This window comes from Bos indicus x Bos taurus, chromosome 22, assembly GCF_003369695.1.
Source record: "Bos indicus x Bos taurus breed Angus x Brahman F1 hybrid chromosome 22, Bos_hybrid_MaternalHap_v2.0, whole genome shotgun sequence".
NCBI lineage: Eukaryota > Metazoa > Chordata > Mammalia > Artiodactyla > Bovidae > Bos > Bos indicus x Bos taurus.
The window spans coordinates 44,596,550-44,609,852 of record NC_040097.1 but is presented as its reverse complement, the minus strand read 5'-3'; the positions used below and the strand labels follow the sequence as shown (position 1 = coordinate 44,609,852).

The window sequence follows — 13,303 nt, the reverse complement described above, 5'->3', positions numbered from 1 at the left end:
GGAAGCACGAGTAACATCCAGTAGGCTGATGCAGTAGGTCAGTCAGAGTCTGCAAGCTGGAGCCAAGGTGAGTGGCTGACAAACACAGAAAGTTGAATCCAGCTGCTGCTACTGCTGCTAAGTCGCTTCAGTCGTGTCCGACTCTGTACGACCCCATAGACGGCAATCCACCAGCCTCCCCCGTCCCTGGGATTCTCCAGGCAAGAACACTGGAGTGGGTTGTCATTTCCTTCTCCAATGCATCAAAGTGAAAAGTGAGAGTGAAGTCACTCAGTCGTGTCCGACTCTTCGTGACCCCATGGACTGCAGCTTACCAGGCTCCTCCGTCCATGGGAGTTTCCAGGCAAGAGTACTGGAGTGGGGTGCCATTGCCTTCTCCGGTTGAATCCAGCAGATGTCCTGAATGCAGATGTGAGGGATCAAGTCGAAAGGGTATTTCTGACAGTTCCCAGGTTCCTTACTCAGACAGCTGGGTAGACAGCGGCACTTCCACCAGTACAAAAGGAGCAACTCTGTGAGGAAAAATAAGTTCAGTTTTGCATAACAGGAGGCTGAGCTGCCTACACAACGTCGGGAAGGCAGATGGAACGGGACCCCAAGAAGTCAGGGGTAGAGTTAGAAGCCACTCGGTCTTTCAAAGCAACCAGGCATGAGAGGTGGCAGGTGAGAGTGGAAGGTTCGACCCGACCGACGTGGAGGCTTCACGGTCGCGCAGTGAACTCCAGAAGCGACAGCCACAGAGCCTCGCGGTCCTTCCGCCCGTTGAGCCTCGTCGTATTTGCCACTACCAGGCCGCGCGAGCCCCACTTCCGCTTCCGGTCCCGGGGTCTTGGCGGCGAGAGACGCGGGGCGGAGCCTCAGGTACCTGGCGGAAGGAGCAGCCTGCCCGCGGCTGGTGTGGGCTCCTGCGAGCGGAAGCGGCCTGCGTCGGCGGGAGACTGGCAGCCCCGGGCGGATGCCGCGGGCTCCACCCTCGGGCCCCACGACGGCCCCGGGGCGTGAAGACGACGCTCGAGGCCTGAGGAAGAGAAGCCGGCGGCCAGGGCTAGGCGAGGCAGGAGGCTGCGGCCCCGAGGCGGAGGGGCTCGAGGAGAGCAGGCAAAAGAGGAGGATGGTGGCTCGGGCGTCTGGGAGAGAAGAGGTGGAAAGTGACAAGTCAGGTGAGGCATCCGGGACTGGGAAGGCCTTACTTAGCGAGGCGGCGGGCGGAGGGGCTGGGGGGACATGGCGGCCTTTCAGACCCATCTGACAGGTCCACTTTAGAAGCGGCGAAGGAGGCGGAGCTCCCATTGCAAGCGGGAGGACGCCGAAAGAGAGCACTTAGGGGTCACTCCCTTTCTAGCCTTTGCACCCATTCTCCTTCACCCGTGTTTTATCGGTAGCTTTTCACTTGAATCTGCATGGACTTTACTGATGCGCACGGTTGCCCAGAAAGGGGGAAAACAAAGATATTTGTCCCGTTAGGGTGCCTTGGCCAGAAGTACTATAAAAGGAGGGCTTCCCTGGTAGCTCTCCTGGTAAAGAATGCTCCTGTAATACAAGAGACCTCGGTTCCATTCCTGGGTGGGGAAGATCCCCTGGAGAAGGGATAGGCTACCCACTCCAGAATTGTTGGGTTTCCCTGGTGGCTTTGGAGAAGACAATGGCACCCCACTCCAGTACTCTTGCCTGGAAAATCCCATGGACGGAGGAGCCTGGTAGGCTGCGGTCCATGGGGTCGCTAAGAGTCGGACACGACTGAGCGACTTCACTTTCACTTTTCACTTTGATGCATTGGAGAAGGAAATGGCAACCCACTCCAGTGTTCTTGCCTGGAGAATCCCAGGGATGGGGGAGGCTGGTGGGCTACCGTCTATGGGGTCGCACAGAGTCGGACATGACTGAAGCGACTTAGCAGCAGCCTGGTGGCTCAGACAGTAAAGAATCCACCTGCAATACAGGAGACCTGGGTTGGGAGGATCCCCTGGAGAAGGGCATGGCGACCCACTCAAGTATTCTTGCCTGGAGAATCCCCATGAACAGAGGAGCCTGGCGGGCTACAGCCGATAGGGTCACAAAGAGTCGGATACAGCTGAGCAACTAAGCACAGCACAGCACTATAAAAGGGACTCCTACCAGTGAGCCACTTTGGCTAGTGTGGAGTGATGATGCTAGAGGTTATTCAGTTACCTTAGAATTTATACAGGTTCGCATGTAGTTCCTTAATAGAAATTAGGTCTTTGATTTTAAAAACAAACCTATGTTTTCCTAGAGCTATTCAGGGAAATAAAAATGGATGACTTCACTTTTTTGTTTTGTTTTGTTTAATTTTAATTTGTATTGCTTTTTCCCCCTCAATATAAAATCTTCTCTGGTGTGTTTTGTTGTTTTGATCAGCCAAGGAAAAAAGAAAAGTTACTGAAGCCTCAAGTGATGATCCACAGCCAGGGATTGACCTGGTAAGAAAGGAATCATTAACCAGTTCGGAATCTTTCCCAACAGTGGAATGCAGTGAATTTCAAAGTATGGCTTTCTTGCAGTCTTTGGGTAAGGAAAGGTTGGTAGAAGGTATTAAAAGAAGAATTCGAATTAAAAAATGTAAAAGCTTAGAAAGCCCAGCTCTCAAAATGACTGAAAATAAGGCTACACAAAACAGTAAGGTTGAATTCCAAGATGAACTGTACAAGAATACTCTGAAATATTCTTGTAACAGCTTGTCACCTGGAGTAGAAAATAATTCCATTTTAAAATTACATGATTGCAGTTGTCTCTCCCATTCCAAGGATTGTAATGATGAAAATAACCTTGCATATAAACCTGATGGAGGATGTATGCATGTACCAGAAAATTCCTCAAAGTCAAAGAAAGAAAACCCTAGGAGTCTCATAGATAAGACTGATCCAAGCAATATTCCTCAGCTTTTACAAACTGAAGAAAACGTAATGCGAGTAAGTCAGTTATTGCTTGAAGAAAATGATTCGTACCTAAGTAAAAATAATGGCTTATTTTCCTGCCTTCAAAGTGAAAAAACTAAACATTCAATAGAGGAGAGCAGTATTGGGAGAAAATCCAGAAAAAGGATGAAGGTGTCTGAAAAAGGAAATGGAATGGTTATTGAGATGAAGTTTTCTAATATGTGTAACAAATCTGAGCTGATGTTACAAGGAAACCAAACAGGTGCTGATGGTAAAGAAACAGAGATTTTAGAAGCTAAAAAAAGTTCTTTGAAAGTTTTGAGAAAAGTAAATAATAATACGCTGTCACCAATGGATCCTTTATTAAGTCTTCCAGAAACAGGGAAAAAAACAAGTCCTGAACATTGTGCAAATGCTGTGTTTCAGAAAGCCCTTGAGCAACTTTCAAAAGAAGAAACAAAGAATGTTTCACAGCCTTTAGGATGTACCAGCATGGATCCACCAGAAGATTATTTTAAGTCAATGAAAAACTCATTAGTGAAGTCACTTAGTGATTGCTTTCCTATTGAAAAGAGGTCTTCTAGGGAAAGCTTGAAGAATGAAGCTGAAGAATCTAAATATAGCTGTCAAAGAACAATACCAATGACTGGCAAAAGAACTTGGCCTTGTTATTCATGTGCTAGAATATCTGCCCAGTGTTGGAAAAAAGCTTCCTTGCCACAAAGTTCTAGGCAGGATGATTTTCTTAAACATCAAATGAATCAAACTCACTTAACTGACTCCAAATTAATGCTACAAAATTCTGTAACAGAAACAAACAGTGCATCTTCAAGTATAGAAAAATTGGATTCTAATTTAAATTGTTTACCTTCAGTCTCTACAGTGGAACCTACTTCAGTGGTTATAAAGGAACCTATAGTCAATGATGATGAAAAAATGAAGTCAGAGGAACTAAGCAGAAGTGCATCAGAGGTAGTTTCTAATACTACTGAAGATACTTCATTGACTAATATGACTCACAACTTAACAGGAAGTAAAAAAAAAGATAGAGGGAATTTAACAAAACTGAATTTGACGGTGGCTTCCCAGGATGGTCAGGAAGCAAATAACTCTACAAGCAAAACTGTTCATCGAAAAGCATGCATTACTAAGCAAGCACTGGTTGTTCCAGACCTAGTTAAGATACTGAACACAGGACGGCTGACTAATTTTAAAATTCCTTTACTTAAGAACAAAACAGAAAAAAGAAAAGAAATTAATGCCAAGTCATCAGAGAGAGAAGTATATAGTCCCCTAGAACTTCTTGACAGTGTATCGGGAGCAGAGGTAAGGCAGAGTAGAACTAAAGAAAATGCTGTCACAGTAACTTCAGGACCTCAATCTTTGAGTATACAACGTAGTGTAATTCCAGTGCAAGCTAGTTCTGACTCATTCTGCAGTAAGAATTCCTGTATTATTGCTCCGAGCTTTTTAAAGCAAGGTAATAATAAACAACCATCTAACCACATCTCTGCATCAGGCCGTATTATTTCTAATAATGCAGCTGGTTCTCTCACAGTTGAAAATAATACATTTTCTTGTGATCCTGGATGTATAGAGAAAAATCCCACCTTCTATTCCAATGAACAAGAACCATTCAAAGCAGTTTCCTCTGAAGTTAGTGGTAGAAAAATGACTGAGAACTTTTCAGAAATTAAAGTGGGGTTTCCAGATATTCTGAAAGCATATGAAGATGATGTCCTCGTAATTGATGTAATTCAAGATGACCCAGACCTCTTTGGAGTCTCCAATGAAGGAGAACTCTCATTTCCTTCAGAGGTTCCCATGATAAGCCAGGAGCCCAATGTTGCTGAAGAGCATCAATCGACAGACTCCAAGCACATGGAACTTCCAGACAAAAAAGAACCAAGCAATGACTTGAGGTATGCATGTTCAAATATGCCTTTTGGTGCAGATTATTGTTGCAGGTTTCAAAAGCACTTTCTGGTCTTAGGTGTCACTAATTTATTCAGTGATCATATTGATGCTCCATTATTTTTTCAACCCAGTTATTTATTAAATGTAATATAGTGTATTATTGCTGAGACCTGGAAGTGTCATTATCCTGAAACTTAGACTTGAAATAAAATGATTATTATATTTGAAATTATAATGGAGCAGATCAGCTGTTTGGAATTTTAAATGGTGGTTTATAAAGTGGCTTTTTAAATTACTGAGATTGCTTCTTTCAAAAGTCACTTAAGTTGATCTCCATGCTTTTTAATCATTGTAAATATACAGATATACTTTCATTTCAGTCAAGTTACTTATTAAGAAAAGTGCTGTATATATATTTTAACCCATTTTCTGTGGCTTCCTTGTTAGATAAAAAAATTTATTTTTCACTTGTCAGAGAAGTCTTGGAAAAGTTTATTTGAATTAAAACTTAAAAGTAAATCAAAAGTTAAACCACTTTTCAGAGGGAAAAAGCTTAAAATTTTTTTTCATGATTTTATTTTTAGGGAGATGGTTTTAAATGATAGTTTAGTCCCCAAAGAGGGTGAGTTTGCCTGAATCATCTTTAAACAGAGCCAAGTAATAACCGTCATGTTCAGGAACTTGATCTATCTGATTGGCTCAAATTTTATTTAATATTATATTTTACTAAGTTTCATAATTTTGAAGCTCTAATTTGTTTTTGTATGTTATAATACTCGAATATTGGAGTGTTTTGTGGACAGAGTCAAAATAAGAAAACACATTTCACTAAGATTCAATGGTACATGACTTAAATTTCTCTGGTATTTATAAATTTAGTGATACTACATTCTTCTTGATGTTCTTAGTGTTACAAGAACTTGTAACCTATCACCCAATAGAGTACTTTTTATATCCCAAAGGAAGAACCAAGAGCTCTATTATCTATAGATAATACTAATTATCTATTATTTTTAAAACCATGTAATGAGGATGGTAATCTGCCATTTTGAAGTGGAAAAAATGAGGGTGACAAGTTGTCCCTTGTCCAGGTTGACACTACTAGTAACAGAATCTGAACTTGAACTATCTTATAGCCCGACCTAAGTTTCTGAGTCTTCTCCTTGCCCTAATAGCTCTGTGACCTTTTAGGCAAATTATTTTACCTTATTTGTTAAAAGGGGAGGTACTTGCCTCAGGGTTGTAAGAATTAAATCAGTGAATGGATGGGACAGGTATTAGTTTGACACTAGATGAATAGTGAGAGCTCAGTAAAGGGTAGTTATTAAAGATGCTTTTAACTCTTCCTCTACCATGCTTCCTTTGAGGAATGCAAAGAGAAATCAGAGCAAATCTGGCATTCAAAAGCAAACATCTGTTAATTAACAGGATGTTGACAATGAACTGCAATTGAAGCGAGAAAGAGAGAAGTGTTATGAAGTGGGCATAAAGTTTGTTTTTTATACTTTTTTTTCCTTTCTTAGAATAATGGCTGATTGCATTAAAATGACACATGTTCATTACAATAGAAGTGTAAAAGGGAGGGAATCCCACCACCCAAAATAACAAATTAATTACTCAAAATTTGTGTGCGTCATTCCAGACTTCTGTCTAGGCATGTATGGGGATATAATTTCAGAAATTAGATCATGCCACTTTTTAGTAAAAACATTTAATTTTACTTACACTTAACTTGGGGAGGGAGAGACTGAAGTAAAACTAAAGGAATTGCTGAATCAAAAACCTCTTTACCACAAGAAATTAGTTCCTAACAGTTGGTCCCAAGCTAATAAGAAAGATTATTTTAAAGTTTGAGTTTTGTTATCATGACTTTTAAAAATTGTGTTCTAACTTCAGACAGTAACATTTGCTTTCCTGATAAAAGACGAACATATTCACTTTTTCTCCCAATCTTGCCCCTTACATTTTTCTTAAAATTTCTTGTTTTTTCTTGTTAAGGCTTGTGACGTTTACATTCTCATCAATAATCTGAATTTCCAAAGACTTCATTCTGTATTTAAGTTGATTCAGTCTTTACCATCAATTCTTTTTACTCTCCTTTAATCTTGACTATCTTGATTCATTTCTTAGTTGACTAGATTTCAGAGCAATTTTTTTTCAATGGTTCTTGATTGTTGTGTTTCCTAAGATCTTGGGCACATAAGAATGCCTATTGTGAACAAATTGGGTAAAAAATTCTTAGTTTGTATTTTTTCTTCTCACAACTATATAGTTATTCATCCCAGCTTTCTGGCTTTGAGTGTTATAGTGGAAAAGTCTGAGGCCAAACTAATTCTCCATTGCCCGTCTCTAAACTGCCTTCTTTTTTTTTATTCACTTCTTGCTTTCTGTTTTAGGATTATGTATTGTATCAAATTATGTATCAGATTTTCCTGCCCAAGCTGAACCATTTTGGTTTGCAGTATCAAATTTACTTCAGATAGTTATTCTGTTATTTTAACTTCATTTTCCTTCATGGCAGAAACATCAATGATACTTGTATTAGCTCTTCTTTTTCTTTCATTTCTGCTTCTAAAGTTTGGATTTTTAAATAAACTTGAAAATTTCCTTAGTAGTTATTTTAGTATTTTCCTTTTTCTACATTGGAAATACCAGTGTTACAGTTATCCACAGTGCTAGAATAAACTTTAACAGGAAAAAATGGAGGCCTGATCACCAGAGGGTCTAATAGTTGTACAGAAAATTGTTAATGAATGGTTCTAGAACTAGATGAAGCTTAAAATATAATTTCTAATGTCAACTCTCTCCCTTTTACCAACCAGTTGCTAATTAATACATTCTTTTTTCCTCAATCTGTGACACTAAGAGTTTGAAACCTGTTAGATTCTGAGTTTCTGTGTTGTTGTTGTTCAGTTTCCCAGTCCTGTCCCATTCTTTGTGACCCCATGGGCTGGAGCACACTAGGCCTCTCTGTCCCTCACCATCTCCTGAAGTTTGTCCAAGTTCATGTCCATTGCATCAGTGATGCTATCCAGCCATCTTATCCTCTGTCTCCCCACTCTCCTCCTGCCTTCAGTCTTTCCCAGCATCAGGGTCTTTTCTAATGAGTCAGCTCTTTGCATCAGGTGACCAAAGTATTGGATCTTCAGCTTCAGCATCAGTCCTTCCAACAATATTCAGGGTTGATTTCCCTTAAGATTGACTGGTTGGGTCTCCTTGCTTCCATAGGAATTTCAGGAGTCTTCTCCAGCACCGTAGTTTGAAGGCATCAATTCTTCCGCACTCTTTTTTACGGTCCAGATCTCACAACCATATATGACCACTGCGAGGACCATAGCTTTGACTATACAGACCTTTGACGGCACAGTAATGTCTCTGCTTTTCAGCACACTATCTAAGTTTGTCACGGCTTTCCTGCCAAGAAGCATCTTCTGATTTCATGGCTTCAGTCACCATCCTCAGTGATTTTAGAGCCCAAGAAGATGAACTCTGTCACTACTTCCACCTTCTCCCCCTCTATTTGCCGTGAAGTAATGGGACACTGACTCAATGGACATGAGTTTGAGTAAACTCCAGGAGTTGGTGATGGACAGAGAGGCCTGGCGTGCTGCAGTCCATGGGGTCGCAAAGAGTCGGACACAACTGAGTGAGTGAACTGAACTGAATGGGGCCAGATGCCATGATCTTAGTTTTTTTTAATATTTTAGTTTTAAGCATCTCTTTCACTTTCCTCCTTCCCCCTCATCAAGAGGCTCTTTAATTCCTCTTCACTTTCTGCCTTTAGAGTCATGGGAGAAACATCAACAACTTCAGATATGCGAATGATACCACTCTAATGGCAGAAAGCAAAGAGTTCCTGTTTTACAGAAATAGAAATTGAAGATGGCTAAGCCTGGAAATTTTCAGAAGCTCTAGACTATCTCTTCTTGGTAAAATAGGTGGACAAACCTGAGTTAATTTAATGGTTGGGGGAAGTAGTCTCAGACCTTGTTAAGGAGAATTTGTAAGGTATTTCAGTTATGTTAGAATATGTATTCATTGTCAATCTCCACAGTGTTGGAAGTCCATATTAAATTTCAAAGCATTAGCATGTTAGAACTAATTCCTGAAGACTTGAACTGATGAACTTAGAAATGGATAATGAGTAAAATTGGTAAAACTTTTGAGTTAGCCTGTGAGTATAGTGATCTGAAAATGTCTGTAATAGTCAATGCTGTTAATCTGTACTAGGACACAGCATTATCTGCAGTCACAAATACTAAAATTTCAGTTGAGTGATATTATACAGTGGATCGTTGAGATTTTTAAAATCTGCCAAATATTCAAGGGAATTACTATTAATATATAGCTGGGGCTTCCCTGGTGGCTCAGTAGTGAAGAATCTGCCTGCCAGTGCAGGAGACACAAATTTGATCCATGGGTCAGGAACATCCCCTAGAGAAGGAAATGGCAAGTCATTCCAGTATTCTTGCCTGGGAAATCTCATGAACAGAGGATCCTGGCAGGCTGCAGTCCATCAAATCACAAAGGGTCAGATGTGAATTAGTGACTACACAACAACTATATAACTAGGGAATTGGGAACTAAAGTGTTTGAAATGAAAATATGTAAACTGAGGTACAAGAACACTCAGTTCAGTTAAGTTGCTCAGTCATGTCTGACTCTCTGCAGCCCCATGAGCTGCAGCACGCCAGGCCTCCCTGTCCAACACCAACTCCCAGAGCCTACCCAAACTCATGTCCATTGAGTCGGTGATGCCATCCAATCATTTCATCCTCTGTCATCCCCTTCTCCTCCTTCCCTCAATCTTTCCCAGCATCAGGGTCAAATGAGTCAGCTTTTCACATCAGGTGGCCAAAGTATTGGAGTTTCAGCTTCAGCATCAGTCCTTCCAATGAATATTCAGGACTGATTTCCTTCAGAACTGACTGGTTGGGTCTCCTTGCAGTCCAAGGGACTCTCAAGAGTCTTCTCCAACATCACAGTTCAAAAGCATCAATTCTTCTGCACTCAGTTTTCTTTATAGTCCAACTCTCACATCCATACATGACTACTGGAAAAACCATAGCTTTGACTAGATGGACCTTTGTCGGCAAAGTAATGTCTCTGCTTTGTAATATGCTGTCTAGGTTGGTCATAACTTCCCTTTCAAGGAGTAAGCGTCTTTTAATTAGGTTAGAAAAGAGGGTTGTGTATGCTCTTGTATGTTTGATGCTCAGTTGAACCCACATCTCTTATATCTCCTGCATTGGCAGGTGGATTCTTTACCACCTGGGAAGCCCAGATAAGAGGGTTGAGAAAAACCAAAATTTGTACTGCTCCTTAGCGATTGGATTGATTTAGATTGACAAAGGGAAAAAAGTTTGAGTCCCATTAGACCCATGCCTAGCATGAATGTACCCTGGGTAAACTATATCATCTCAAGAAACCCACCCCACTTACTTCCCCAGAATCTTAGAAAATTAGTTTTTTTCCCCCAAGAGATTTGCCTTCTGTCACCAGGTTTACCATGCCAAATTCCCGAAAAAAACAAACAAAAGAAAAACCAGTTTCCAGCAAAAGTAAAGGTCATTCTCTCTCTCTCCCTCATGTATTGTATATAGACTCCTTGGCCTGTCTTTCAAGAAGTTCACCTTGGTCCATTTTCCCTTTTCACTGAGTGTCTGAGGCACTAATTCTAGTACATAATTTTACACTTAATTGTAAGAACTGACATTTTGTGTCTATCCTATGCTAGCTACATATATTATTTCAGCAAGTGGAACCATTCAGAGATTGAAACTGGCCCTATCTTTAAAACTGAGTCAAAGTCACTAACTTTCCAAAGAACACTCAGCTCAGTCAGTATCAGAGCTCAGATCTGGACCCAGGCCCACCTGCTCCAAAATCTGTCTCCCCTCCCCAAAACAGCATGCTGGAAGAGTGGCATTTTGGCTATCTCTATGGCTTCAAATCCACTACTCTATAGACTTGCCAGCAAACATTGTTTTCTTTTGGCCCCTTTCCTCTCTCATCTCATCTTCCTCTTTAAAGTATCAGGTATAAAGAAGCATTGTTCTGATTTTTACTTTTTTGTCTTTTGGACCACATAAACCGTTGTTTGTTTTTGCTAGAATAAATAGTATTGTACTTGATGGAGTTATTATTTGTAACGTCAGGAAACCGAGCACTGCACATCATGGCATTAGGCTTGGGAACCTCTGGCCCAGTGAATTGGATACTGTAATACTTCTCTGCTTTTGGCCACTACTATCTACAGAATAATTGCCCCAGTAAGTTTAGGGTAGTCTTTTTCACAATCAGGATGTGAATATATAAATAAGTGAACATCGACTGCATTCAGCTATAGTTAGCATCTCGAAAGGAAGCAATAACGTTCTGAATTTTTATTGGGCAATAGTTTTTAAGTTTTTTCTGTTAATAATTATTCTAGAGCTGTCATCTTCAAACCTTTTTGTCAGTTACCCATACTAACGATACATTTTACGTTACAATCTGGTACATACTTATGAATATGTAAGACACTGGATTTATAAAAATAATATTTTCCTTACTACAAGTGGTGTAGTATCATATTTTTATTTTATTCTGTTTTACTTAAAAATCCTGGTTGGAACCCATTAAATTTCATCACTCCCTTGAAAAATGCTCTGTTAGAGGATAAACTTCATGTAATCTGTGTTGTTCTTCAGAAGCTTCCCTAAGTCTCCTCTCCTTTTTACTCAGATCTTCTCTTTTAATTCCCTGTATTCTGTAGCCTCAACCAAGTCTGCTTCTCTCCTTTCCTCCTCCTTCCTTTCATTTTTCTCCCTTTCTGCTCCACTGACACAAAGTTGTAATATATTTATGGGAGTTACAGTTTTATTTTTTCTACTCTAAGTAAAGTTAAAAATTGTACATCTCTTTGTGTCTCACAAATTTAAAACAAAATTACTTCTAACAAGATTGGCATGTGCAATCTTACCTTCCTTGTAAGTTAGTTGTTCGTAGTGAAAAGTTTCTCACCCTTATGAACTATACCAGCAGTATTAAAAGTACTCTTGTAATACTTTGATATAAAAGCAGTACACTTGCTATACCTATTTGCCTTTTGGGGTTTGGATTTTTTTTAAGGAGTAATCTCTTATGTGTCTGGAGCCATACCTCTTTGTGAATATAACTTTCAGGATAATTTGAAACATCCTTCAATTCTCTTATTTATTGAGTCAGTTCATCTTTTTCATGTTATTACCTTAAATCTCTCTCATGGTTTTTCCTTTCTCTCAATTCTCACTGCTATTATCTTATTCATATTTTTTCTATATTATTACAATTAGCTCCTAGTTAATCTTCCTGAGCTCTTTTGGTATATCCTCCTCTTCAGTAATTTTCGGAAATAGAAATTGATCTTCCAGTGACTGCTGGCAATGCTCCAGTGGCTTTCAGCCACCTAAGGTCAGAGTCTAAATTGCTTGGCGTGGCTTTTTATGGCTCTTTGGTGGATCTGCATCCGTTCTCTCTTTGGCAGCTATGGGGCTGTTGAGGGGGAAAGTGCAAGGAGAGGCTAATAAAAGATGAGCAGCGCAGGCAGCTCACTGTTTCCACAATGTCAGATATTTGAATCCTTTTACATATGTTTCTTTATCTGCAAATTCCTTTCTTTTCATTCAGTTGTCCTTTAAATCACATTTGAGATGTTATTCTAGGGATTTGTTCCAATAGTTCTCTTGGCCTGTATCTCAGGATATTATGTATGTGTGCCTTCTCCTATATCGGAAGTTCCTAAACAGGAATATTCATTTGAGTCTCCCTCATGTCTGGCCAGGAAGATGTTAGGGGCTGAGTATACAGAGAGCAACTAGATGCCTATGGACCTTATTTTCATAGAGTGTTTAGTCTATCAAGGGCTGCAAATGATTAAACAAATACAATAAAATATGATAGGAAAAATACAAGATGTTGAAGGCTTCCTGGTCCTCGTGACATTTAAGATGAACACTAAAGAATAAGCAGAAACTAGGCAATAGGCAAAGAAAAGTGAGTAGAAAAGTGAGAGGGAAGCAAGAGTCTATAGACAGGCCCACAGGGAAGAGCATGTTACAACTGAGAGACAGAAATAACATGCCACGGCTTAGTGTTTAGGTGGTAGGAAATGAAGCTATAGAATATGCAGAAAGCTCCGTTGTGTGGGGCCTTGTAAATAGGATGACAGTAGAATTGACCTTTTGAGTTGCAAAAATTTTGAGAGGGACATGGGGAGGTATTAATAATTAATACACCAGGTTAAGAGGCATACACGAATCATCCTAGATAAACTAGAATCCATAGTGATTTTGAACTTTATTCTAAGAACATATCAGGATTCACTGAAGGACTTTTTAAGTAGAAAATTTGATCAGATTTACAGTTTAAAAATCATAATAACTTGGGTGTGGAAAATAAATTGGCAAAGAGCTGTTGTAATAACTAGATCAAAGCACATGGTGACTTCAGCCAGCAGTGGGGGTGGATTT

General features: G+C 40.0%; 1 protein-coding gene across 1 annotated transcript in view; it reads left to right on the top strand.

Annotated features, from left to right (window-relative positions):
* Positions 1–322: 322 nt before the first annotated feature.
* TOPAZ1 (testis and ovary specific PAZ domain containing 1) overlaps positions 323–13,303 on the top strand; it is a 62,746-nt gene continuing 49,765 nt past the window's right edge. Inside the window, exons 1-2 of the mRNA XM_027522698.1 lie at positions 323–1,160; positions 2,377–4,816. Of these exons, the coding sequence (XP_027378499.1) occupies positions 956–1,160; positions 2,377–4,816 (2,645 nt within the window). The 5' untranslated portion in view covers positions 323–955. The remainder of the gene's footprint in view (positions 1,161–2,376; positions 4,817–13,303) is intronic.